Raw genomic sequence first — 27462 nt, 5'->3', positions numbered from 1 at the left:
TTATTGTTTCACATACAGTTAAACTTTAATCACAGGACAACAGCATTTCATTTGTTGAGAAAGAAAAATAGATTAGAATAGAATTCTGGTGGTAAATACAATAATCTGGATCATTAAGAGGTGTAATGATTATTCTAGCTGAACAGGGTAGTACATTTTTAGTGGCTTCTGCAATCTGCCCAGTATGCCATCACAGCACATTATATATTTTATTTACATCGAGCAAATTCTTAAAACCATCTCACAAGAGACTCAGGAACAACACTTTTCTCCTAAGCTGAAATAAATGATAGCATGTGAGTTTTATATATATTAATAAGAAATAGATCATTTTAACTATATTCAAAATATTTATACCTTACTAAGATGTCATTTTTGCAGTGTACATGTGACAGTAGGCCATCTGTTCTCAACACAGCAGGGACAATGACTAGGAAGTGGTATGTTAGTGTGTTTATGGCTGGTACAAACACTTTACAATTACTATTTACTACACACCTACCATGATGGTCCACCTCTTGGGTGTACGGTTTGAGACACTAATTAGTCAATTTCCATACATTATTTACGCTAATCATCTTCTAGCCCTTAAGCAGTATCTCCTTTTACCTTATACCTTCATCCCATAAAAATGTATATTGTACTTGCCAAGACCTTGCAACAGTCCTAAAGTGAAGTTTGATACGATATTTACAACAAACACTGTTGTTATTCACTTATTTTGCTTTGGAAACTTCTCAGATCAGATGGCTGCTGTTCAGTCTAACTGTATGTTACTTCCTCATATCATCTCAGGGGGTTATTCATTGCCACTATGACTCTGGCTTGCTTGTGAGGGATAAATATAAATTAGAATTTTAAGCTTTGTTTTTTTTTTTTATTCAGAATTTCTATATTCCTTTAAAGATTAGCTGTGACCATGTATATTGTTAAAAGTGCTATACAAATAAGATTGAACTGAAATGAGTTTATTGGATCATATGACTTTGAGCTGAAAACCCAAGGTTTAGCCCCAGTGTCATCACAGAACCTGTGGTCACATACTATTTTGGTGAAGAGATCCATAGCAAAAAGTTTGGTATTGTGCATTGGCTTGTAAAAATGGGCACTTTAGGTCATCTAGCACCTCTTCTCAGTTCACCATGACACCAAACACCACACCGTGTTCTCAGGAGGGTTGATGTGTCCCAAATGGATAGCTTATTAATGGTTTGAAAAGAATCAAAATAAGGCAGTATCAAAAATAAGTGGGAACCTCTCAGACTCACTAACAGCAAAGTACTCAATGGCTAGGTGTCATTGCACATGAAATGCATGGATTAAATGGCAGAGAGAGAAGCTAAACCAGTGGGGAGGATATAAGCAAACCCATGGAGCTCCACTTGAAGTTGAGGGTAGTAACGAGCTGTTAAGGAGCTAATAGGATTTATTGCAATATAGACTTAAATAAAGCACACTTTGTGACTTTTTGGAATGTCTTGGCAGGTATGCACAATGACACAAGAAGGTATGCAGGTCTTTCTTTTTAGGTGTATCTTTCTAGTGCCTCTGATTGTTAAGATAAGTGAAATAGAACTGTCTGTGAAATAAAAACAGACTATGATACTAAATTTCCTTTTAAGATAAGTACATATACCAGCATTTTGGGCCTTTACCAAGTACATTTTCAAAGCACTTTCCATAGCTGCATATAATATTGTCAACAAACAACTTTAGTCATTTTTGTTATTGTACCATAACTTAGATGAGATGCAGATGTTTTAAAGACCGCTTTCAGCATCGGAAACAAGCTATTGTCAGCTTACCATTATATCACATTTGGCAATGACTAACCATGGGCCACCAGCAGAGAAATAAGTCGACGAAAATAAAAACGAACATTTACATGTGGGTAAAAATCTATAGCTATATGATTAATATATCCAAACATATAATATCTTTTCAATATAAGTAGACTGTCTGCACTGCAAGGCCAGTACACATCAAAAGAAACGAGAAAAAAGCTTTTAATGAATCCTAACTTTATATACACTATCCAGATAGAGAGAATAAGGCAGAAAATAAGAAAGAAGGAGAGGAAGGAGAGGGAAACTAGATGCCTCTTGCTGCTTGATTTCTCACTAAGGGAGGGATTTAAGGATAGCATTCACTTCTTCTGCCACTGCAGTCAATGCAAACTCAAACTGCTCCTGAGAATGAGAAAGAGACAGATACAGAGAAAAAGAGTGGTTAGAATACCTATATATGATTTGTCTGTAAGTCTTTGCATGTGCATGTGTACCTTGGTTTGAACCATGCCAGGTCTCTGATCTCTCAGGTGTTCCAGAGTAGCAGCAATATCAATCTCTTTAGCACCTACAAAGAAACATAAAATATATAAAATTCATCAACACACAGCACACTGAATATATGTGCTGCTTCAATCTGGAGCAACAGATCAGTTTTGAATAATATCTTTCAAAAAAAAGTCTTTAATACTCTTTAATGTTGTGGTCAAAAACATTACCAACCAAAGATTGCATCCCCTGCACTATTGCATGGTAGAGATTTCCATCTATCCTGCCAGTTATTATGTAAGGAAATCACTAGAAAACAATTCATCACATATTTGCTCTGGTTCGGTATATTTTTTTTTTATTCCTTCTTTGAATCATATAAAAATGATTTTTGAGCATTCCTAAAGAGATTCCTTAACAAAGAAATGTGTTATACAAGTTTGACAATAATGCCATGCTAGAGAGCACATTTAAAACTGATAGATATCTATTGATCCCCTGGGGAGAAACTCCTGAAATTTAACAATAATCTTACAAAAAAAAAAAAAAAAAACAGAAACAATATAGTGATAGAAATATAAAGGCTAATAAATAAGGTATTAATACACTGGAAGTCAGATACCTTTCTAATGTTTGTAATTTGTTACATTAATCTAATGAATTGAAAGCCCATATTACACTTTATTATTATTATTATTATTATTATTATTTTATTTTATTTTTTTTAGTACTTATTTTATGCATTGAACCTTCATCTATTCCTACTACTATCACGGATTTTACATACAGAGTAAGAACTTAATTTCTGTAACAAAATTTTTTTTTAAACAAAAAAGCAAACCCTGAAAACATCTTAAATTCAAGATTGTTGTGAAATTATGAGCAGCCTGTCTAACTGTGGTCATTGTTAATTGAGTCAAGGAAGGTTTTCAAATTTGAGTAGAAATGTAAGACAAAATGTAATGAAACATCTTCTGACACTAAGCTAGGGCACATCAACAGTTATAATTCCTGAGGTCCTCAGGTGTTCTTCTCTCATGCAACCCAGCTGAGGTTGATAAGGCCACAGTTTGTACCCTATTTATACTCTCTGACAGATTTGCCCTCTTAATCCAAAGCCACTGGGAGGCTTTCTATGCAGCCTCTGTGCCGGTTGCAGATGGTCCAACTCATCTTCTTGCCTGCAATGCTGAGTGCAATTAAGCTCCACTGAGGACTGTCTTGCAACGCCTCTGCACCCTACCTTCTGAGGTAAACACCTTGCCTTCCAGCGTTGTCTGTAGCAGCTTATATATCTCCCTTTTCTATGTCTTGGCCTTCTCCATGGCACAGTAAGTGCCAGCATGACAGCCATTACCTCCGACACCATAACAATGTCAGGTCTTAGAATGGTATTAATTACATGCTGAGGAAACCTAAGTTGCTGGCCCAGGTCCACCGTTAGCTGTCAGTCCTGTGCTGCTTTGAGAAAGCCTGCTGTTGCTTTAGGTGTCGTTCTTGTCTTTTCTCCACTTCTAATGAAGCTGATGATTTGCTTTGAGGGTTTTGACCTTTGACAGTTAATGGCACTGTTGTTGTTCCCTGCAATGGCTTTGAGCACCTAAGCTCAATATGCCAATGCCATGCTGTGGCTAGAGTAGAGTAAAGCACACTGCCACTGGAGACCAAAACTAAAAATCCTAAACACAAATCTGTTTTGGTAACTCACAGATTAACAGATCATGTTACGTAAGTACACAACAATACGCTGTTTCTGGTGGGTGTGATTTTGGAGACATGGTGATTTTTTTCTTCTTCTTTCCAGATTTGTTCATAGCAACAACTTGTTAATAGTTATTAATATTTAGCACTTGTTAATAATTAGCAACTCTTCCATTTACCACCAGCAGTATCAGCCATCCTCCACAGATTATACCATAGACTCATATACTTTAATATGAGCATTAAATTACAGTATAGAATGGAATCTGTATATTGCTTTCAACTGATAACCAAGCACCTAACAATTTAAAAGTTAAAGAGAGGAATATTTATTACAAATGTTAACCTAAAAGATTGCAGTGACATTAGTCTATTTGTCAATATTCCTTACATTCTTAATTTGACTGACCAAAGACCTAAAAACATTATTTCAACACAGTGTACTGCTATACACACTAAATGTAAGAATTACTGTGCTGTGAAAGCTTAAAAATTTCTTACACTAAAGAAATTATTGCTTGAATATTGGAGATTGGGTTGCAGTTGTTTCAAATCCACTGCAAAAGATTAGGTGATCATTGCTGCAGATTTGGAAGTTTCTTAATGAATATTTATTAAAAAGTCAAAAAAGAGGCTTATGTACACCTACCTTTAGCCATCTTATTCAAAACCATATCAATCAGTGTGTATGTCCCGGTCCTCCCTGCTCCATCACTGAGAGAGAGAATCAGAGAGACGGAAACTGAGACCACTGATTATTTAATTACAACACATTTATGTTCATGAAAGGTTTAGTGTTCTACTTGCCTGCAGTGAACTATAATGGGACAGGATCTTCCTCTGTAGCATTTATTTACTTTTCTGTCAAGAAAAAAAATACACGGTGACAAACATGCTGGGCTCATGTTGGTGATATTATGAATGAATCTTTAACACATTTACATATACAGCATAGTGTATACACACATACACACACACACACACACACACACACTATTACACACACACACTTCAGTGCTGACAGTGAGTGTTAGAACAACATATGTCACACAAAAGGTCCTGTTCTTTAATTATATAGGCAAAATGCTGTGATATGAAGACTAAATAAGCGACATGATCAAGGAGTATAGTAGGACAGAAATCAAAACATGTCGGACAAAGACAGAAAACAAAGTCTCGCAAGTTCAATGGGTAAGATAAAAAGATAAAGAGTAGAATAATGAGCAAAGGCCAGAACAGTGCTCATGGGGTAGGGGAACAGGGAATGTCCCAAGGTGCACTAGGATGTGGAGTAACGGCTGTCAGTGATCACTTTTGTGACTATGCAACTGGGGTCAGAGTGCACAAGCTGCACTAGCACAAAAATGACACTGGCAACTGTTCAGACAATGAGACAGATAGAGGGAAATGGCAAGGGATTAAAAGTAAAAGTAGAGAGGGGAGAGAAAGAACCCTCCACACTGATACATAGTGTGCGTGTGTGTGTGTGTGTGTGTGTGTTTGTGTGTGTTGTCATGTTGACTTAATTCGTGCTTTGGGTCATTTGATGATAGAAGCAGATGTCTAAAAAAGCTGAAGAGTAGCAGCCCCTTATCACAGTCCTTCTGCCGCTGTGCTACACCATGGGTATGGTAGTCTTTGGGTGACAAGCTCTCTTGTTTTTGAGACAAACGTACAATATAAGGCTAAAATTGTGGCCTTTGCTACAAGTCAGTGTGTGAAATTTCAGAACAGATTTAACACCATACAGGGGACAAGCCAATGGCAGTTCAAGCTAGACACCAAGATGGACCATCTCCATTCCCCACACTGTCCAATGGTGCACACTGTCATGGAGTCTATGTGACCACAAAACCAGCGTTAAAAATGAACACAGGGCATTTTTGTGCTACTAGGTTGCTTTAATGTCTTTTTTATGTTACTTGGACAGCATATCGCTGCAAAAAAAGATCAAAATAATAAATGCTAATACTAATAAAGCTGAATCTAAAACAGGAAGCACTTGACAAGACTATAAATACGCAGACTACTCTCGGAAAACAAAAAAGAAAAAAAAAGCAGAAAGGATCAGAACGAAAACAAAGATGCCACTCATCATTGTGGGGAATAAAAGACATGTTCAGAGGGGAAATTTGCAGAAGCTGATAACATCATGTTGACGATCTTCTAACACAACTGAAGTGTGGACTGACACACTTAAATAAACAAAATAAATGCCTTAATGCACATACATTTGAAACTTTTCAATCATTTTTTAACTCATTTTTATTCAGAATATTTTTTATACCTACAAAATTGCTTTGCATCAGTATCTACTGTTAAAAGTGCTATACAAGTAAAATTTTATTTAATTAAAAATCCAGCTACACAGGAAAGTTTTATTATATATTATATATTATATATTTTCTTATAGACGTGCAAAATCACCCAAACTATTTGTAGGCAATCTTTCCAAAATTCCTTCTACAATATATATATGATATACAGCTGTATACAGTGTAATATGTTCTGGGATTTCTATTTTTCATGGTGCTTGAAATTAAATCAATCTTTGAGTCATAATAGCTTTAAAATCAACAATCGATGAATTAAATGTCACAGAGGTAGAGCGATTGATCGAACAAGCAGCAGAATGACAGTGAGAAAATGAAGGAGAAACAGCAGAGAGACAAAAATACATAACAAAAATAGATTGAAATGGCAGTGTTGTCATCAAAGTTCCATCAATTGCAATAAATGAAACAAAAATGAAACAAAAAATGCAGATGCATATGTATAATCATACGTGTGAACACACACACACACACACACACACACACACACACACACACACACACACACACACACACACACACACACACACACACACACACACAGTGCTCATGTGTACCTGCGGAAGTCGAGTAGAGCTTGGCTGGTCTCAGGTGTATGCTGGTTGAGCCAGGTGTGGTAATGGAACTGAGTGACTGTGCGACTTTCATTGGTCTGCATGTTCTTCAGGTAAAAACTACGAACCAGGAAATCTTCACACCACACATGTTCTGACACCAGGTTAACCTACAGACACACACCATAAACTACATACTCCAAACACTATTCATCCAACTATGTGTAGAGTTGCAGGTGACAATGAATGTGTGTGTATTTGGTAGTCTGTAATCTGTGTTTAGTACCTCATATATATGGTAGAGGTTGGAGCCTTCATCTGGCCAGTAATGGTAACACTGTTTAACTCCACTTTCTGTGAGAGGAGTCAGCATGACGATCACCACACACCCGCTTTCCCACACCATCTAAAAAACACATGTTGCCCACACAGATCAATGCAAATTAAATAGCAATGCATATCTGAGCTAAAATATTTTTAAAAAAGCATATTAATAGAACACGATTAAAGGATTCAACTCCTCATTGATTAAATGAATGCATTTATATTTACAGAATGTCAAAATGACCAAATTAGACCAAAAAAATGAGGGCACACCAAACTGTCTGATGAGGAGGAAAATGTAAATCGTATGGTATAATCATTACCATCAAGTGAAGTCAAGAAGCTTAAATCACCAGAGCTCAAGGCAGGTAAAGACTTTATAAATAATGGGATAATTTGGTGTTTCGTGTTAGCAGTGCTCGCCATCACCACCATCAAAACACCGATTCAGACCATTTATTTTGGAAGTGTACTGAACATCCCTGCAGTTCCAGAGACTTCTATACTATAATGTAGGGTATATAATATGTAGCATATACGTATATAAGTACAATAATGCACTTATATTCTATAGCTATACTGATGGACACTGAACCTGTAGCCTGTGTCTGGGACCCAGTGATGGCTCCTATGTATTTAATGTGTTGAAATGCAATAATGAGTATTTATTGTGTGACACCTTCACATTTATTTCTCAAACACACACGATATTCATGCATACAGCCAATTTCTCACACACACACGCACACACACACACACACACACACACACACACACACACACACACACACACACACACACACACACACACACATATACACACACACACACACACACACACACACACACATACACACACACACACACACACACACATATACACACACACACACACACACATATACACACACACACACACACACACACATATACACACACACACACACACACACATATACACACACACACACACACACACACACATATACACACACACACACACACACACACACACACATACACACACACACATACACACACACACACACACACACACACACACACACATATACACACACACACATATACACACACACACATATACACACACACACACACACACACACACACACACACACACACACACACACACACACACACACACACACACGAAGATTTACCTGCCAGAAGTCAGACACAGTTGAGGGCAGAGGACCTTGCGTGGCAATGTAGGCTGGGTTCCTAGGGTCGTGATCCATCTAAGAGAAAAACAATTGTACAAAATTGTTTAAGGTGTATTGAAACAGGATTGCATTGTGTACAGTAAGAAGGAAGTGGAATTTTATAGTATGTACTTACAATAGGACTAGCATTGATGTATTCAGAGTTGCCTTGGCTGTTCTCAATTTTCAGGCAAATCCTAGAATGATCATCTGAAACACAAGTATACATGAAAATGTAGATTAAAAGCAATGCCCTGAAAACAGGTTAATGGGTTAATGCTGTCTGTAACATTGCTCTTTTTTAAGCATTGTTTAAAATGAACAGAGGGTCTCTGGATATATAAAGGCACATGCTCACAAGGAATGATATTGGAGGTGCGGTTCTTCTTGGCATTGCAGTCTCTCTGGCCAATGCTGCAGTTGTTTGGTTCTGCTTGATATGCACACAGAGCTTCCCACTCCTTCTCCAACCTGTTCTTATTCTTCAGGTGATCCTCCATATATGACTATAAAATAACAAAAGGGAAGGAGAAAAACAGAGACAAGCAGAAAAAAAGAAAGAGTTGTGTGGTACACTATTTTGTTTATAGAACAACAGTACATTCTTTTTATATATACAGTACATCACACAGTCTACATCACACATCACACAATCTCTAGCTGTTCACTCAATTTGAAAATTTCCCATATTTTGCCTGATTGTGGTAAAGTAATTACAGTAGGTTTTATCAATAATTATTACATTACAACTCTACAGTATTTATCTTTGGCAGAAGGCTCGTGTTTAAGCACCAACAGATGGCTGCAGGCCAGATGGCTCCCTGGCTTGAGTTAGGCATTTTGGTGACGTGGCAGCGAGAAGGAGAATAGGTGGGTTGAACCAACAGGTCATATGTGATGATGCTCTCCTGTGTGTGATTACAGTGAATTTACTTGTGTGTGGCTGCACTGTCAACTGGTAAGAGAGAGAGAGCTGTGCTGAACTCAGTGTGTTTATGTTTGTGTATATGTGTCTACAAGTGAGAAAAATGCAAATGAAATTCAATTTTATTCACAAAATAAATAAATAAATTAAAAATCTAAACATGAAGGTTTATAAAAAAGTCGCTCGTCTCTCATCCACACATGCCAGGAGTTTGAAATCCACCCACTCAAATCAGTTCAGTTCAGTTTGCATAGCACGTTTAACAATGGTCATTATCACAAAGGAATATTCCAGAAATCCAGATATAAAATTTTATTGCAATCCTTCTGCCATCAGCTGTTGCTGTTTTAATTGAACAAAAACGAAAAAAGGATGTCTATCTTCCAATATTCTCCTTTTCACCATTTGTATAGCAAAAACAAAAGAATTGACTGTTCTAATACTTTTAGAGGGGACTCTACATCTGAGTGGTTACCAGTATCATATGTCCAGTGGAGATGTCCATGTTTGAGTGCGCAGGCTCTTCACTCCAGGAGGAAGTGCTTGTGCGAGCAGAGGGGCTAAGGATTGGTCCGTCACTCAGCTGAGAAGACACACTGTTAATTCGAGAGGACTGTCGAAGTTCTGTTCTTTCCACTGGGGGCTTCACAGCCATTCGCTGCCTACACAACTCCTGCACATATGAAGGAGTAGAACAGATGTGCAATGAAATACTTGTCCAATATTTATGCAGTTGTTTAATGAATTGAAGCCTCAGCATTACTTCTTCATACCATCCTGGGTATTTGTCTTATGATCCCATTTATATAAGCCTTATTACCCACATAATGCTTTGTACCTGATAGGTAGCTGTGGCTTCAGTAGCAGGATCTGTGCTGAGATTGGTGAGTTTCTCTTTGAGTTTGTGATGTGATCGATGGCGCAGACAGTAAATAATACTAGAGATCAGCAGGACCATGATGATGCAGACGATGGATATTATTGTAAGGATTAGGAACTTCATAGATTCTGAGTGGCTGTACTTAGTAGGAATTTGATTTAACGTAGTCTTCTACAAACACATAGACAAAAAGACAAATTTAGAGATTCATAAATATATATATATATATATATATATCGGTATAATGATCAGGTGTCCAAATACATTTAGTATCATAGCATATATTCATTCATTCATTTCCTACCGCTTATCTGAACTACTCGGGTCATCGGGCATCAAGGCAGGATACCCCCTGGACGGAATGCCAACCCATCGCAGGGCACACACACTCTCATACACTACGGACAATTTTCCAGAGATGCCAATCAACCTACCATGCATGTCTTTGGACCGGGGGAGGAAACCGGAGTACCCGGAGGAAACCCCCGAGGCACGGGGAGAACATGCAAACTCCGCACACGCAAGGCCGAGGCGGGAATACAACCCCCAACTCTGGAGGTGTGAGGCGAACGTGCTAACCATATATATATATATATATACGTGTACACACACACACACATATATATATATATATATATATATATATATATATATATATATATATATATATATATATATATATATATATATATAAAAATATATATATAAACACAAAAATATATATATATATATATATATATATATTTGGACATCTGATCATCATACCAATATGTATGTTTAACATCCCATTCAAAAGTTGGCCTTACTTCAATTGCTAATGTTCAGTGAGATAAAGGTCAGGGCTCTGTGAATGCCACACACTTTCACACTTCCTAACATCACAAAAAATATCTAAAGGATCTCACTTTACTCACCTGCTATATACATATATATAAAAGCTCAAAGTGAAGGGAAAACGTTGAGAGGTGTAAATGTTTATTCTTTCATGCAGCAGAGTGTATCAATGACAGAGTGAGAAACTGAGTTCCTTACATCAGTAACTCCAGCCTCCAAAATGGTGACTCCAGCCTCCTTCTCTAGTGCAGCCTTCTGTTTATCTGATTACACAGACAGCAAAAGTGTCAGTCATGATGTGTGTACATTGTTAGAGAGTGCCAAAAAGTGTGTGTCTCTGTGTGAGCATGTGTGTGTGTGTGTGAGCATGTGTGTGTGTGTGTGTGTGTGTGTGTGTGTGTGTGTGTGTGTGTGTGTGTGTGTAAAATTCTTACCAGCCAAATTAGCAATGGCAGCTGTGGTGATATTCTGATCATTAGTGCGGACCTGGAATGTCACAGCTGGACCAACAACACTGCACACATTCACACACACAACATTTGTTTAAGACTTTGTGATGGTGTTTTTTGATGTTATGCATATTACTTAATAAAAAAAAGTAAATGTTATGCATGTTGCTTAATAATCAGCTGTTAGTAGGACACTTGATAAATGATTAAGTTTAAAGAACAGACGTACAGTCGTGCAAAATTTTAGACACCCCATGAAAACCTGTGCTTGTTTTAATAGTTAAACATGCGGACATTTAATCTTGATTTTAACAATATTGAAAGATTTGAGTAATATATCTAAACAAATAAAAAATTCCAATTTCAAAAATTAAGCACACCCCCACATTTATTTGTACTTAAAATGGATAAAATGACCGATAGGTGTATCACATCAGGTGCAAATTATTAGAACATTGTTACAGAGCATTTTGAAGACGGCTTGTCTTGTTTAAACTTCAGACAGTTAGTTTGGTTCGCTCTTAATTGGTGAAGTGAGACACATCACCATGGTGAGATCCAAAGAGCTCTCTGAGGAAGATGCTTGATGGTTATGAGTCTGGTAAGGGATATAAAAAGAACTCAAAAAAATGTGTAATCAGTCGTTCTACTGGGGAGAACATTTAACACCACTCAGGCCACCCGAGCAAGAGCAGACTGCAAGATGCTTAAAGAAGTCTCCAAAAACCCTAAAATATCATCACGGGACCTACCAAGCTCTTGCTAGAGTTGAGGTCAAAGTGCATGAGTCTACAATCAGAAAGAGACTGAACAACTTTAATCATCATGAGAGGTGTGCAAGAAGAAAACCTTTACTGTCTAAGAAAAACATGAGGGCAACAATAAAGTTTGCCAAATAACACAAAGGCCAAGACTTCTGGAATAATAATGTGATCTGGACAGAAAAGTCTAAAACTGAATTATTTGGAGGCCATAACAGAGGGGATGTTTGGTGTAAACCAAATACAGCATTTCAGCAAAAGAACTATGAAACATGGAGGTGGAAGTGTTATGGTTTGAGCTTTGCTGCAGCAGGACATGGCCAGGTCATCATCATAGAATTGACTATGAATTCTACATTGTATCAGAAGGTGCTTGAGGAACGTGAGACCATCTGTCAAAAAAAGTGAACTGGACCTTGCAACAGAACAAAAACATAACAGTAAATCCACCAAAGACTCACTGAAAAGTAGAAAATGCAAAACTCTAGAAAATCCAAGTCAAAGCCCTAAATCCTATTGAGATCCTGTGTGTTGATTTAAAAGAGACTTTGCGTGTAAGAAACACAGCTGAAAGAATTCTGCATTGAAAAGTGGGGAAAACTTTCTTCCAGTTGATGTCAGAAACTGGTAGATAACTACAAGAAACCTTTCATAGAGGTTATTTCAGCCAAAGGGGGAAGACATAGGGTGTACTAACTTTTTCCACAGATTAAACACAAATTTTTGTTCATTTCTTTTGTTTAATAAGTGAAAGCAAGATGTGTTTTGCTTTTTTTTTTGGTGCAATTATATCACTTTCATCTACAGGTACAAATTAAAACAAGATCAGAAATTCATGTTGATGTTATAATAAAGAACTTTAATATTTAATGGGGTGTCCTAATTTTTTCACATGACTGTAAATACATAGAGGAAACTAAACAGTGAGTTAATTTAACACACATGCACACGCACACGCACACACACACACACACACACACACACACACACACACACACACACACACACATTCACTCATATGCAGATGACTCACGAAAGGTCAAGGAAATCAGTCATTTTGATCTTTGCTTTGCGACACAAGAGCTCCATTAGGTGCAATCCTTGATCAGTGGGAAGAGAGCTGATAAAGAAAAAATGAGCCATCGATTTGTAATAAAAAAAAAATTAATTCTACTATTATTTGTGTTTTTTTTCTTTTGATATATAAGTACTTACTCAGTATCTGTTATGATGTAGCCATATACATCATTATTACTGTTGGTCTGTACATCAAGTTGCAGATCCTGCACTTTTACATTTTGCCTGTGCGGTGTGAGATCCATCTCTAGACCAGAGGATGGCGCTAGAGCAGCAGCCTCCACCCATCCCTCCACCTCCTCCACCTGTTCCATTGCCTTCTTCTGTACTTTTACACCCAGCTCGGTTGTTCTGCTGTGTACTCTCTCCACAGATGCACCCTGCTCCTTTACAGGAGAGCTCGCCTCTGAGGTGGGGGACTTATCCAGATACTCCAGAAGCTTCCCCAACAATTCTCCATCCTGTAAACACAGAAGAGAGCCAATATAAATAATTAAAGAATACACTCAAATATTCTATTTTGCGTTTATTTTAATGCCTTGTGAACAGCCATTACTGCTGTCTACATTCCTCATGTCCGGGTTAGACATTTTAAATCAAAAGTCCTCACAACCCAATGTCATTTTTATTGTAGCTTGTCATTTTTTGTATAGCTTAAAGTTTTTCTTAAAGGCTTTCATAAATATAGCGTTCAGCGTCAGTTCAGGCAGGCCACATAGTCAAGCTCGGCTATCAGCTGATGTCAATTTTCTAACCCCGCCCATCAGCTGATCTGATTCCTAAGCGCATTATTGGTCCATTTCAAACAGGGCGCCCTATCTAAATGCTTTTTTCAGTCAGTCTGCTTGGCTGTTTCCTCCACATTGCTGCAACTGCGATTTAAACTCGGTGGCTATTTGGAGTTTAAACCGCAAGCTATTTTCTTTTGTGGGGCTGCTGCCTCTGACTTCAAACTTGATGGCTAATTAGAGTTTAAACCAAATCTCCTTTTGGTTTCACGAAATGGGACTATAAGAGTTCGTGATTACTATTAGTATACTTGAGCCGAAAAGGAGGTTTGATGACGCTTTGACCTTACGGTAAATCGATACGGCGCGCATGTTCGTGTACAGTATAATAGTGCGTTTGTTGAGCCAGCTCGTTATGTTGTGGGGCTGTTTCCTCTGCATTGTTGCTGCTGCGAGTTAAATTCGGCTGCTATTAGAGATTAAACCGCAAGTTATCTCTTTTTGTGTTTGCGATATGGCACTATATGAGGTCGTGATTACTATTAGTATATTCGAGCCGATGGGGACGTTTTGAAAACGCTTTGAACTTACGGTAAATCAATATGGCACGCATGTTCGTGTCTAATGGTGCATTTGTTGAGCCAGAAGCGACCGGGCTGGCGTGTTGTACAGTCTGTTATGCTAGGCAGGCTACGCCTTGCTAGGCTATGTTGCATTTTGCTAGGCTAGGCCAGGTTAGATTACGTTACGTTATGTTATGACTCGCTAGGCTGTTATGATACTTTATGCTATGCCTCACTAGGCTATGTTAGGTGAAAGTGAAAGTGACGTGACGTACGGCTAAGTATGGTGAACCATACTCAGAATTCGTTCTCTGCATTTGACCCATCCAAAGTGCACACACACAGCCGTGAACACACACCCGGAACAGTGGGCAGCCATTTATGCTGCGGCGCCCGGGGAGCATTTGGGGGGTTCTGTGCTTTGCTCAAGGGCACCTCAATCGTGGCCGGACCGAGACTCAAACCCACAACCTTAGGATTACAAGTCAGACTCTCTAACCATTAGGCCACGACTTCTTATGCTATGCCTCACTAGGCTATGTTAGGTTACGTTATGCTATGCCTCGCTAGGCTATGTTGGGTTACGTTATGCTATCCCCTGCTAGGCTGTGTTACATTATGCTATACCTCGCTAGGCCAGGTTAGGTTACGTTGCCCTATGTTATGCCTCGCTAGGCTGTTATGATACATTATGCTATGCCTCACTAGGCTATGTTAGGTTACGTTATGCCATGCCTTGCTAGGCTATGTTAGGTTACATTATGCCCTGCTAGGCTATGTTACGTTACGTTATGCTATGCCTCGCTAGGCTATGTTAGGTTACTTTATGCTATGCCCTGCTAGGCTATGTTATGTTATACTATGCCTTACCAGGCTATGTTAGGTTACGTTATGCCATGCCTTGCTAGGCTATGTTAGGTTACGTTATGCCCTGCTAGGCTATGTTACGTTACGTTACGTTATGCTATGCCTCGCTAGGCTATGTTAGGTTAGTTTATGCTATGCCCTGCTAGGCTATGTTACGTTATACTATGCCTCACCAGGCTATGTTAGGTTACGTTATGCTATGCCCTGTTAAGCTATGTTAAGTTACGGTATGCTATGCCTCGCTAGGCTATGTTAGGTTACTTTATGCCATGCCCTGCTAGGCTATGTTAGGTTACGTTATGCTATGCCCTGTTAAGCTATGTTACGTTACGTTTTGCTATGCACTGCTATGTTAGGTTCCGTTGTGCTATGCCCTGCCAAGCTATGTTATGTTCCATTATGCTATGCCCTGCGAAGCTATGTTAGGTTACGTTTTGCTATGCCCTGCATATGTTGGATTCCGTTATGCTATGCCCTGCCAAGCTATGTTGGGTTCCGTTATGCTATGCCCTGCGAAGCTACGATAGGTTCCGTTATGCTATGCCCTGCTAAGCTATGTTATGTAACGCTATGTTAGGCCCCGTTGGCTGTTATGATACATTATGCTATGCCTCGCTAGGCTGTGTTATGGTGCTTGGTACTGTGCCTTGCTGTGCGCTATGTTGCGTTGTGCTAGGACTCTCTAGGCCATTATGATGCGTTATGCCATGCCTTGCTAGGCGTTGTTGCGTTATACGATGCCTCGCTAGGCTATGGTATGTTGTGCTATGCCCTACTAAGCAGTTATGATATGATATGCCATGACTTGCTAGGCGTTATGTTGTGTCACGCTGTGCCTTGCTAGGCTGTTGTGATATGTTATGCCATGCCTCGTTAGGCTGTTATGATACGTAATGCAGGAAATATTTACTGGCAAATGGTTTAACTTCTTAACTTGACATGGTTAAATTTTAGCCAGCAATGAAAATGAAAAGCTTGATTAAATTTCTCTCCTCTCTGTATGAGTGTCCAGCGAAAGATAGTGACCTTTGGATTGATAATCAATGGCTCCTGGCCCTGCTTGTATTGTTTCTGTTTGTTACAAACAAACAAACAAACAAACACAAATAAATAAATAAATAAATAAATTAATAAATAAATAAAGTAAATGTTCCAAAGCTGGAAAGGCCCCGAGAAGCATCCTAACCGCTGCTTCTTCAATTATTTAATAGCTGGACTTATCCAAGGTTTTCGCAGGAGTGTTTGGTTGACTACTCATTAGTTTGCCTATAATTTGCTTTCTGCCGTTAAAGAACCTGAAATTATTGGAAAAGGAAGTTAAGACTGGATTTCTTGTTGGGTCTTTTGGAAATCTCCTTTCTCGGGTTGTTGGATGGATCCTAGAGCTAGAGATGGCTACTCGGGATATTCAGGGAGTTCTTGGTTCTTGTGTTCTGTTTGTGATTGAGCTAGCTCTGTTGCTGCTATGCTAGCTCTCCTCCTCTGCTGCTGCTAGCTCTCCTCCTCTGCTGCTGCTAGCTCTCCTCCTCTGCTGCTGCTAGCTCTCCTCCTCTGCTGCTGCTAGCTCTCCTCCTCTGCTGCTGCTAGCTCTCCTTTTCTGCTGCTGTCCCTAAGGTAGCTGAACCAGGAGTGGAACGTTAAAGGTTCTGGTTGCTCCTTGGGAAATTAGGATGGCATGATGTTCATGATGATCTGGAGTCTTCTGCAGCCTTGAATCGTATACAGGCACTAAGCCTTCCGTTGGTTTTTTTTTGGGGGGGGGGGGGGGGGGTTAATGGTCAGTGGTTAGTAAATGGTAAAGGAACTGCTTTCCGTGCCTGATAACATGTCCTCTGCTCTGTTGGTATTTTACTAATAAGTTTGGTTAGTGAAAAGCTCACTTTAATCCTCTGCTGGCTCTTCAGTTAGCATGAAGCGCCAGGGAGGATTGCCTGGTATGGTCTGTTTGGGGGGGATTTTGTCTGGCTGCTTTCCCAGTTAATGGGAGATTGTCCCCCCACAAAGCTGCTGCTGTTCCCTGACTAGCTTTCATGGAGCTCATGAAAAGGAAGGGGAATTCAGAACAGAGCCATACCGCCAAATGTAAATTTCATAAGCTTGCAAATAAATTTTTTTGAAATATTTCAAAGAATTGTCTTTATTTTGACTCAAGTGGTCCTGACTGAAATTTGTTGCAGCGCTTCTATGCCCCATAACAAGACTTTTAGCCCCTACACAAACAAGAACAAGTGCTTAAGTCCTTAAGTATCAACAGCATGAGCATAATGGGAGAAAAAGAGCTGCCTGGGAATTTCTGTTAGTGCTTCCTTATATTTGTAACATTAATAAAGGAGCAGGCAGTTTCTCCCATTCTGCTCTCAGATCTTCTCAAGCTCAGCGGATTATATGCCTGCCAAATGCATCCCATTCTGATGTGGCTTCTGTCTAATATCTCTACTATAATGGCCTTATGGATGTAGTACATATATGGATGTAGTAGCATATATAAAAAGTGATGGCAAACACAGGCAAACATAAATACCTTATGATCTGCACTAGAACTCAGCTCCTTCCTGCTTTGTCCACCTGCAGAGAAGAAGCACAACATGATTTATGTTAAAGTATTATAATAAAAACATTATATATCACAATTAACTTGCTTTAATAATATCCCAGAGATGTACCTGACATGGTCTCAAACATTTGAGTGTTTGGTGTTTCTTCACTTAGATGCTTTACTGACTCTGAGGTATTGTCATTCCATGAATCTCCACCTGGCTCCTGATCAATGGGTGGCAGTTCTCCAGTATTCTGTTCTTCGGTTTGCAGATCTTCTGTTTCTTGGGTCAGATCTCTGGGTGTGTATCCATTTCCTGCTTGTTTCTCTACTACTTGCAGAGCATCAGCTATGAGAGAGGCCAGCTGGTCCAGATCCGCTGGACTCAAACTCTGCACATCTACATTGTGCCTTCCTACATTGTGCAAAACATTTCGGATAAAGGTCTCTGTAAACAGCAAAACCAACAGGCACTAAGTTGCAAAAACACGGAATATTTAGGAGCAACATTTAAGTTACATTTGAGCTAAACCAAAATCAGTTACTTTTTTTCTCTAACCTGCCAATTCCCACCCTCCTGTCAGTGCTTCTATCATGTAACAGTTAGGAAATGATGAGAGTGAATGAATAACATAACTAACACATGAATACATTTTTAAAATGCTTGGCAATCTAAACAATGCTAGTGTGATGCTAATGCTAACCCTAGACAGTGTCCCTCCCACCAAGAGAGCATTGACCAGTTTTGCTCCTTTAGCTCCCAGTCATGAATGAGATACAATCAATTCTGTTGCCAAGGAAAGCATAGACATTAAAATGTTATCAGTATTTGATTAATTGATTGATAGAGTAAATAGAGTTTTTTTATATTAGATGGAATTACAGTATTTTCCGACAGCAATATTATGCATAATGTATAATTATATGTCAATTATACACTTCATATACAGGAAACAGATCATACCATCTACTGGAGTCAGAGGTTTTTTGACAAGCAATTGTGAGGATCCACCCTTTGTGAATACTGGCTCTGGTTTTGGTCTACCTCTCTGCCCAGATGACATTTTTTGAGACACATACTGCTTTAAGGCAGTAAGAGCGAAGTCTGAACCATCCAGCTGTTGTGTGTTGTACACTGTGTCACTCTGATAACGAGTAAGGTCCGGGAAAGAAGCAGACTGATAGGGTGAATCTGGGGTGAATTCAGGTGGGACTGTGCTGATTTTAAGGTTTGGTTTTCCAGAATAATAATACATCGATGGCAGAGAAGACTTCGTTTTGATGACCTGTACAAACAAACAGGTACACACATACAATATTTACTGTATGCTAGATATCTTACAAACTTGACTTTGCACGTCAGACACTAAAATGGATGTGTGCATGCACACACGCACACACACACACGCACACACACACACACGCACACACACGCACACACCTTAAGACTCCTTAATATTCCTTGTCAATAATTGGTATAATTTTTGTCTGTTCAGTGACAGCAGAGTAAACTGATTTAAGGGCATGATATTAAAAGTACAATTTCAATTCAATTACAGTTTAACTGTATAAGTATTTATAAAATTATATAAAATAATCATTAATTGTTGTTCCAATTCATCATATACAGGTGAAGTATGTGGATATGCCAGTAATTGGACAGACACTAAAAGCCTAACATCTGTGCACCCACATAGCAAACAATAGGCGTTAAAGGGTTGTGGTTAGTAGTGAGCTGCACAAATGCTGTGCTACCACATTATTGCATAAGCATACAGTGTATGCCCCAAATGTAGTAGTGCAAGAGGGTGAATGCACAAACTCCTAAGAGTACCTTACCTGACCATTTAGTTTAGGCAGCAGACTCATGTTCAGCAAATACTTCTGCAGACTTTTGCTAAGTTTCTCCTCCAATGGATTCAGTCTTTCACTTTCCACAGAAGCTGCCTGTACCAGGTGTCTGCATATTAAGAAACATTTGAACCTTATCAGCCCTACATTATAATACAACATCATAATGACATCTAAATATGGCTCCTGCTGCTGATGCGCGCAAGAGTAGCATCATAAGATAATTAACGCTCATCAGTGCAAATGAGGCAATCGTATTGCTACCGGGAGAAGATGGGTTGAAAACTGAAACCTACAGCGAGCTACAGAACAAAAGCTTCAATTACAGTACACAACCAGGGAAACCATTGCAATGTACTGGAGCCTTCCTGCGTATTCAATAATCTGAATTGTACTGTATGCTAACCAGAGATCACTGCCATTCCAGACAGCCAGCATGATAAAATATCCAAGAGTTTATGCCCAATTGACCATCACAATTATAATGGGACCCGTTCTGTAGTCACAAATTTGTAGGCTGTAGCATTACAATTTCTCTTCTCTCTAATTGAGAGGCCCAGATCATTTCCAGCACAACAATGCTTTTGCACAAGGTGAGGTCCAGGAAGACAAGGTTTTAATGTTTTAATGTTTTAAACTCATGGTATCTTAAGTATGTAACCTAGTGAACCAGCATTAATGTAATCAGTGTTAGAGATTTAAGCACTTATGTACCTCGCTCTGGATAAGGGCGTCTGCCAAATGCTGTAAATGTAAATGTGAATGTAAATGGTTGGCAAGTTTGGAGTGAAAGAACTTGAGTGGCCTGCACAGAGCCCTGACCTCAACCCCAGTGAACACTTTTTGAATGAACTGAAATACTGAGTGCAATCTAGGGGCCCAACATAGCCATGCTACCAAATCTAGTTAAAAAACGTCCCAGAAGATTGAAGGTTTTAAAACAGCATAGGGTGGACTAAAAATACAATAATGTCCAAAAAGCACTTGTAGATATGATGGTCAGGTGTATACCACTTTTGGTATATTTTGGTGTTGATACACGGTCATGGAAATTTCTTGGAGCAATCAAACACATTTTTTCCTCTACACTCCAGTGAAAATGGAGCTACACAGAGAATCTACAACTTTGGAAAGTCTTTAACATTTAAATGAATATGTACAACATTCTTATGTTCTTTTTCCAGGAACCCCAACAATTTCTTGGTTTGCTCGGCTTTTACTGTAGCGTTTGATTTAATGTCTCTGTGAGTACATTACCTTGAGCCAGGTGGTGGCAGAGGGATCCTGTGTAGTTTCGAAAATTCTTTAGACAGGACCTGCTGAGTGATGTCATCGTGCCATGACAGGCCTGGGGAGCATAGACTACATTAGACTACATTATATTAAACTAATTAGACCACATTGTCATAAGCCATCTGTAAATTTTTCTTCAATTTTCTTCCTCGTTCTAGCTCAAGGAATCAACTGCACTTGAGTTCTGGTACAGTACATAAATATTTGTAATATGTTTATATGTTGATCAAATTTTATTTAATGGATTTTAAATTTGCACTGAAATCTGGATCTCTAGCAAAAGCCTTTAACATAATCTGCCTGATGGAAGAGCTGAAATGTGTTGTATTGCACATTGGATTTTTTTAATTACCTCATTTTCTACTAGTTTAATCCTCCCATAAACACTTGTTCTTCCCATCACAAGCTCTCAAGATTGGCTAGTGTTGCTCTAATTGTCAGAGGGGATAATACTGTAATACTATTCTTCCCAGGCAGATAGCATGGTTATCTTGCACCTCATGGGACTTTCCACATATTAAAATGCAAATTTTAATGCATTATTTAAAAGAGATTAATTGGCCTATGTGTCACTATTTGTCTCCTGGACCCTGTGTGACTGCACTCATCAAAATACATTTGTACCTTGTCTAGTTTCTCATTTTTCAGGAAAGTTTTGTTTTGTTTTGGGTCATCTTTATTTTGCAAAAGAATCTCACCATTATGAGGGATAACACATGGAACTAACACCTTGCAGACAGTGGTTTTCATGGTAATGTGAAAATAATCCATATCAGGGTGGTAATAGCCTGTCATGTCGTACTGCATCAATCCCCCATCCAATTCCTCCACTATCACTATGATTAGTTTAATTCAGCAGGGTTCCAAGATGCTATGAGGAGCAGGTAAATGTTCTTCATCTCATTCTATTTTGCAGACTGATACGCTATAAGTATCACAGTAGTCGATACGATTCGTTGTTACATACCTCGAAGTGAAAGTTTCAAGAATAATGTTCGAAATCTCTGCAGGGTTGCTGGTGGGATATCATATGTGTACACATCTGCTCCCATCATCATCTGACAACGGCCAAACATTCCATCTACAAAACAATGATAGCATTAAGTATTGTTGTACAACATCTGCCAAAAAGTGAAGCGGTTTTGCAGATACTGGTCAGAAATGTGGAGCTCTAGCATACTGTGTAGGCACATCATCTACATCCTAATTTAAATAAAGTTGAACATCAGCTCTGGAGTGGCGTAGCTCTGCAGAGTTCAGCTTTCTCCCTCATTCCGATTCAGCTAATTAATAATCAATCAGCTAATTACTAAGGCCTTCATTAGCTATTAGCTATGTTCCTAGCCATGTGGCTTATTGCTTAAAAATAATATGGTCAAATCTTGTGTTCAAAAAAGAATTTCATTTATATTTATTATTGTATATTAAATGTATTATTAATGATTATAATTGTAAAACAGTATGGTGTTTAAAGAAACATTGTCACTATTGTCAAAGAACAATATCCAGAACAATATCCAGACTGTGTATATTGTCCACACAAAAATAATTCACTTCCAGAGAAGAGAATAAATAAATAAACTGTTACAAACATAAAATGAATAAAATACTTTTTACAGTTCATTACCTTTAGCTATCTAAAACTATAGGTATCTAAACAAATAATTATTATTACATTTATGGCTACAGTACTAATTCTCTTTATTACTTAACTGTGAAGTAAGATTGCAATGAAGATATTGACCATTAAACACAGCATTAGCATTTCTAAAATGTATTAAATAAATACAAATTAAAATGTGTTTGTTAGGAAATAATGGCTTCAATTGTAAAATTGCAGGAAATTCTTGGTGTGTGTGTGTGTGTGTGTGTGTGTGTGTGTGTGTGTGTGTGTGTGTGTGTGTGTGTGTGTGTGTGTGTGTGTGTGTGTGTGTTTGTTATGCAGAAATGACCATGCAGAAATAATATGGAAAAAAATGTCAACGTATTATTGGAAAAACAATTTCGTAATTTTCAATATTGTGTACATATGAATGGTGTAACTGCTAATAGCCAATAATGTAATTATATCTAATAAAATGCAACAACTCAAACAAAAGTGTAATGTGTCTTTGTTCCAAATTTGTATATCAGTGTATGTAGCTACATGTCTTACCATTGACACAGATCTCATAGTTCATGCACAGATTCTCCTCAAACAGGCAACCTGATGAAAGAAAAAAGTAAAATTGTACATTTAAAGCAAATTCTGTCATTTGGTTGTGTCCAAATCTATGTACTAACAGATTATCTATGGACTAACATTTAATAAATATAGCTAGTCTGAATGTTTTATATATCTTATTCTTTACAGGGATACTTTAAAGTTGGGTGATTTAAGAGTAAGGACACAATAGGTGTATAATACAATGATAATACTGCAAACATAAGATTAACCACAAATGTGCACACACACACATTTAAATGCTTAGGATCTTAAAAAAAAAAAAAGCTTACATTCTAATGCAAAGCTTTTATTTCATTATGTACAGCTAAGGCTCTGCAAGACTCACAGAAACACTTTTTGTGATTGTCTCCTATGTATAAAATAAATTAATTAAATTCATTACAATAGTCGTGGCCTAATGGTTAGACAGTTTGACTAGAACCCTAAGGATGTGGGTTCGAGTCTGGGGCTGGCAATACCACAACTTAGGTACTTCCATACTGCAAACATTGGCCAGGAAGGGTTTGAAAGAACATGCCAAAGAGCTCAAGGAATTGATTGCCTCCAAATTGTCTAGATCTCAATCCAAACCATGGAGGCCCCACCTTACAACTTACTTAAAGAACTTAAAGGATCTTCTGCAAAAACTTTGGTGCCAGATACCACAGCACAAATTCTGAAGTCTTTTGGAATCCAGGCCTTGATAACTTGGAGTTGTTTTGGTGCCACAAAAAGGAAATACACTATATTAGGTGGGTGATTTTGAAGTTATGGCTGATATATACAGTACACCAATCATATCCATAAGTTAATAAATATATGCAGTCATAGGAACAACACCCTAATGTCCTCCAAATAAATAACATCAGGTGATAACATATCGCTTTGCTGATGCCGCGATCTAACCTCCCTCTTCCAACCCCGACTCCACCATGCCGGAACCCGTGTTCGTTCTACCAGTTTACATCTTAAATCTCCACATATTTTTTTTTCTCTCTCTCTCTCCCTCTCTCTAATTATTTAATTATCTATCTATCCATTCATTTATTACGTTCCAAAAATGCGTAAGCGAGCATATCAATACCATGCATGTTAGTGGTTCTGTTATATGGGGGGTCTATTCCATTTTGTAGTCGCTGCTGTCCCCGCTCTGTCCATGCATGCACATGGACGGGCGCGTGGATTCTTGCCCAGAACAGAACCATACCGCCAACACTAACTGCATGCATATCATCTTATAATTCCCTTGTGACAAATTGGTCCTGACAGAACTAATTTTCAGCATTTTCCGGCATAAACTGCTGGATAGATGGCTTTAGATTTGTCTAAAGAATATTCTAGTATAAAGTGGAGTTCATCGTTGTCTCAATCACTGCACGTTTCCTAGGTTTTTTTGCTGAAAAACAAGCCCAAATAATCACGTCTTGATAGTTGTTATGAGGTGTTTATGGCGATACTCTGTGTCTGTTTTGACACTGTAATTGGCACTGTACATGATAACCAAACACACGCCGCATTGGTCTTATTACCGCAAAATATATTGCTCCAGAATTTGTGGTTTGTTCAGATGCAATTTGCAAGTCTAGCATCAAATCCATTTTGGGAGAGAAGAGCGATTTAACACCATTCTATGAAAGCCAACATTCTTCAGCCTTTTTCAGATTGTGCTGTCGAGAATATAACATTTACATGAATATAACATCTGCTTACAAAGGATTGCCTACAGAGGATAAAATCTCCATTTATAAACAGTCCACCTTTCTTTAGAATGATGAACTTCAAGTAGTTAAGACATTAGAACACATCCCAGACTGATGAGCTGCAACAATTATATATCTGAGGTCATGGATGTTCTTTATTCTTGGCATGATGTAGACTCAGAGATCTGAGTGCTCCAGAATACCAAGCAGTCGTCAGTTCCAATTTTATAGTCACACTTTTTCATGATTAATTAATCGTGTGCATTTTATTAGTAACACCCTGCTTCTAATTATTCTCTTAATCATTGTGAAAGTAGGCAGGGTGTATTTATTTTTTCCTCACCTTTTTTCTTAACTCAATACAGGTTTATTTTTTATGTATATATTAAATTAGGGTTAAAAGCTTTGAGATAAAATTTATAAGTAAACAGTCACATTCTCTCTCTCTCTTTTTTAAATTAATTAATTATTTTAATTTACTTTATGATGTCTGCCATTTTGAATTTTAATAATACAGGATTTTTTTAAAATACAGAATTTTTTTCTTTAAAAATCTTTGAAAAATTAAAATACAGTAACATGAAACTCAATCACATGGTCACATGAGTTTTGATATATGGCAGCATTTAAAAATAACATTAAAAAAATGCTTTTCTCCAAACATCTATTTATATATTAAAATTCTACTTTTACATATTTTATCTCACTTCTTAAAACTTGGAACACACAATATAAGTCCTAATATATATACAATCAATAATTCAGGCCATATCTTGCAATTACTTGTATACAGTGTATCACATTCATAATGCTGCTAACTAGCACAGTGAAGCTAAACCAGTAAAAATCCCATAGATCTGCAATGGGTTTTGCATTCACAGCATATCTGATACCTGAGACAATTCATTAGAGAAATTGTGACTTATTTAGATATTAGTCAAATAATTGACTAATTTACCATTTAGACTGCAATAAATAGTATAAACAACATGCACCGGCATCACACATATGTTGTTCTAATACATGTAAATAATTACAAACCAAAACTTTGCTTGCATATTAACCAGATCAGTAACTTTCATTTGTTACACGCTTCAAAAACAGTTTAAACACAGCATAATAACAATCATAACAACAACAATAAGAAGAAGAATTGTTGTTATAATCATAGTTTTATGCTTTTGAAAAAAAGAATGCTTTACATTTACAGCACTTAGCAGATGCCTTTATCCAGAGCAACTTACATTTTATCTCATTTTTTTATACAACTGAGCAATGGAGGGTTAAGGGCCTTGCTCAGGGTCCCAGAAGTGGCAGTTTGGTGGTACTAGGAATCAAACTCACAACCTTCTGATTGGTAGCCCAACAGCTTAACCACTAGGCTTAACCACTAGGCACATTTTTCACTGGTAAGGGTTGCTGCTTGCTGAGGATCGTTGACAGAGACCTCTTCGGCAGTAATTGACATGCTGTGTCCTAATCAGAAAGCACAGAAGGCTATTTGGGGAAACAACCGCCCACCTTTTCTCACAGGCTTTCTACATGAATTAAGGATGCTCAAAGTGGTTGCTATGGTAATGGGATGCCCTATGGACAGGGTAACCTTTAGAACAGCTTGAATCTGGATCTCTGTTACACACACATTTTTCTCCATTAAACAAAGTCTTTTCATGTAGTACTTTTTATCTGACAGGCTTTGCCCCTAGCCTAAGTCACTACCTTATACAGTAATACCATCGCATTATACTACACACCAGAAAAATGTACATATAAACATGTGCATATGATGTGTGTGCAGGTTTATGTGCTGATTACCCCACAGGCCCAGGCGAGTCTTTCCTAACAGCCTCAGGACCAATGTCCTTTGTGTTATACATAAATTACTGTATGTATGGGAATCATTTCTAACATTATTATCATCTCTAATATTATTATTCGGTATTATTAATCCGTTTATTGCATCATGGACAACATTCTACATTATGGTCCCCGTATAATAAACCATCATGTGAACCATCATATTAATATTATTAATATTAGACACCCCCCCCCCTCCTATACCCCACACCCACCGTATTTTCTGTCGGCCGCAGTGATGAGACGCACTTGGAAAGCAAGAAGAGGAAGAAGCAGGTAAAAGGAATCCATTTCTTCTCTCATATATCCATGACACAATGCGCTAAAAATCCATGCCGATGTTTTTCGCGTGTTGTTGGGCTTATTCGTGTAGATATATATCTCAAATCTATATTTCCAGCACGATGTGAAGTGAAGGCAGAGATGATGGAGCGATTGACGTACGAGGAGGAGGAGGAGGAGGAGGAGGGAAGAAGAGGAGACGTAAAACCTGTCAGAGCTTCCTGCAGGCCCTCCCTGACTCA

General features: G+C 38.1%; 1 protein-coding gene across 2 annotated transcripts; it reads right to left on the bottom strand.

The window, feature by feature from the left end:
• Positions 1-27462, bottom strand: slco5a1b (solute carrier organic anion transporter family member 5A1b). Of its 2 annotated transcripts, none has more exons than XM_027137857.2 (23): positions 27154-27462; positions 23331-23381; positions 22143-22256; positions 21140-21230; positions 19871-19991; positions 18996-19317; positions 18159-18446; positions 18017-18060; positions 13476-13798; positions 13294-13380; positions 11485-11564; positions 11249-11313; positions 10175-10387; positions 9812-10009; positions 8770-8917; positions 8548-8621; positions 8370-8447; positions 7151-7270; positions 6868-7034; positions 4785-4838; positions 4627-4691; positions 2282-2355; positions 1-2189 (listed from the first exon to the last, which is right to left on the bottom strand). In XM_027137857.2, exons 1-23 carry the CDS (start codon positions 27239-27241, stop codon positions 2121-2123), a joined length of 2934 nt encoding a protein of 977 aa, XP_026993658.1. In that variant the 5' UTR covers positions 27242-27462; the 3' UTR covers positions 1-2120. The 2 variants fall into 2 exon arrangements, with proteins under 2 accessions (XP_026993658.1, XP_026993657.1); XM_027137856.2 differs by having other exon boundaries at positions 18159-18479; positions 27154-27461.

The sequence above is a fragment of the Tachysurus fulvidraco genome, chromosome 22 (genome assembly GCF_022655615.1).
Source record: "Tachysurus fulvidraco isolate hzauxx_2018 chromosome 22, HZAU_PFXX_2.0, whole genome shotgun sequence".
In the NCBI taxonomy this organism is placed as follows: Eukaryota; Metazoa; Chordata; class Actinopteri; order Siluriformes; family Bagridae; genus Tachysurus; species Tachysurus fulvidraco.
Note: the sequence above shows the minus strand (reverse complement) of the source record. Positions and strands in the feature narration are given on the sequence as shown.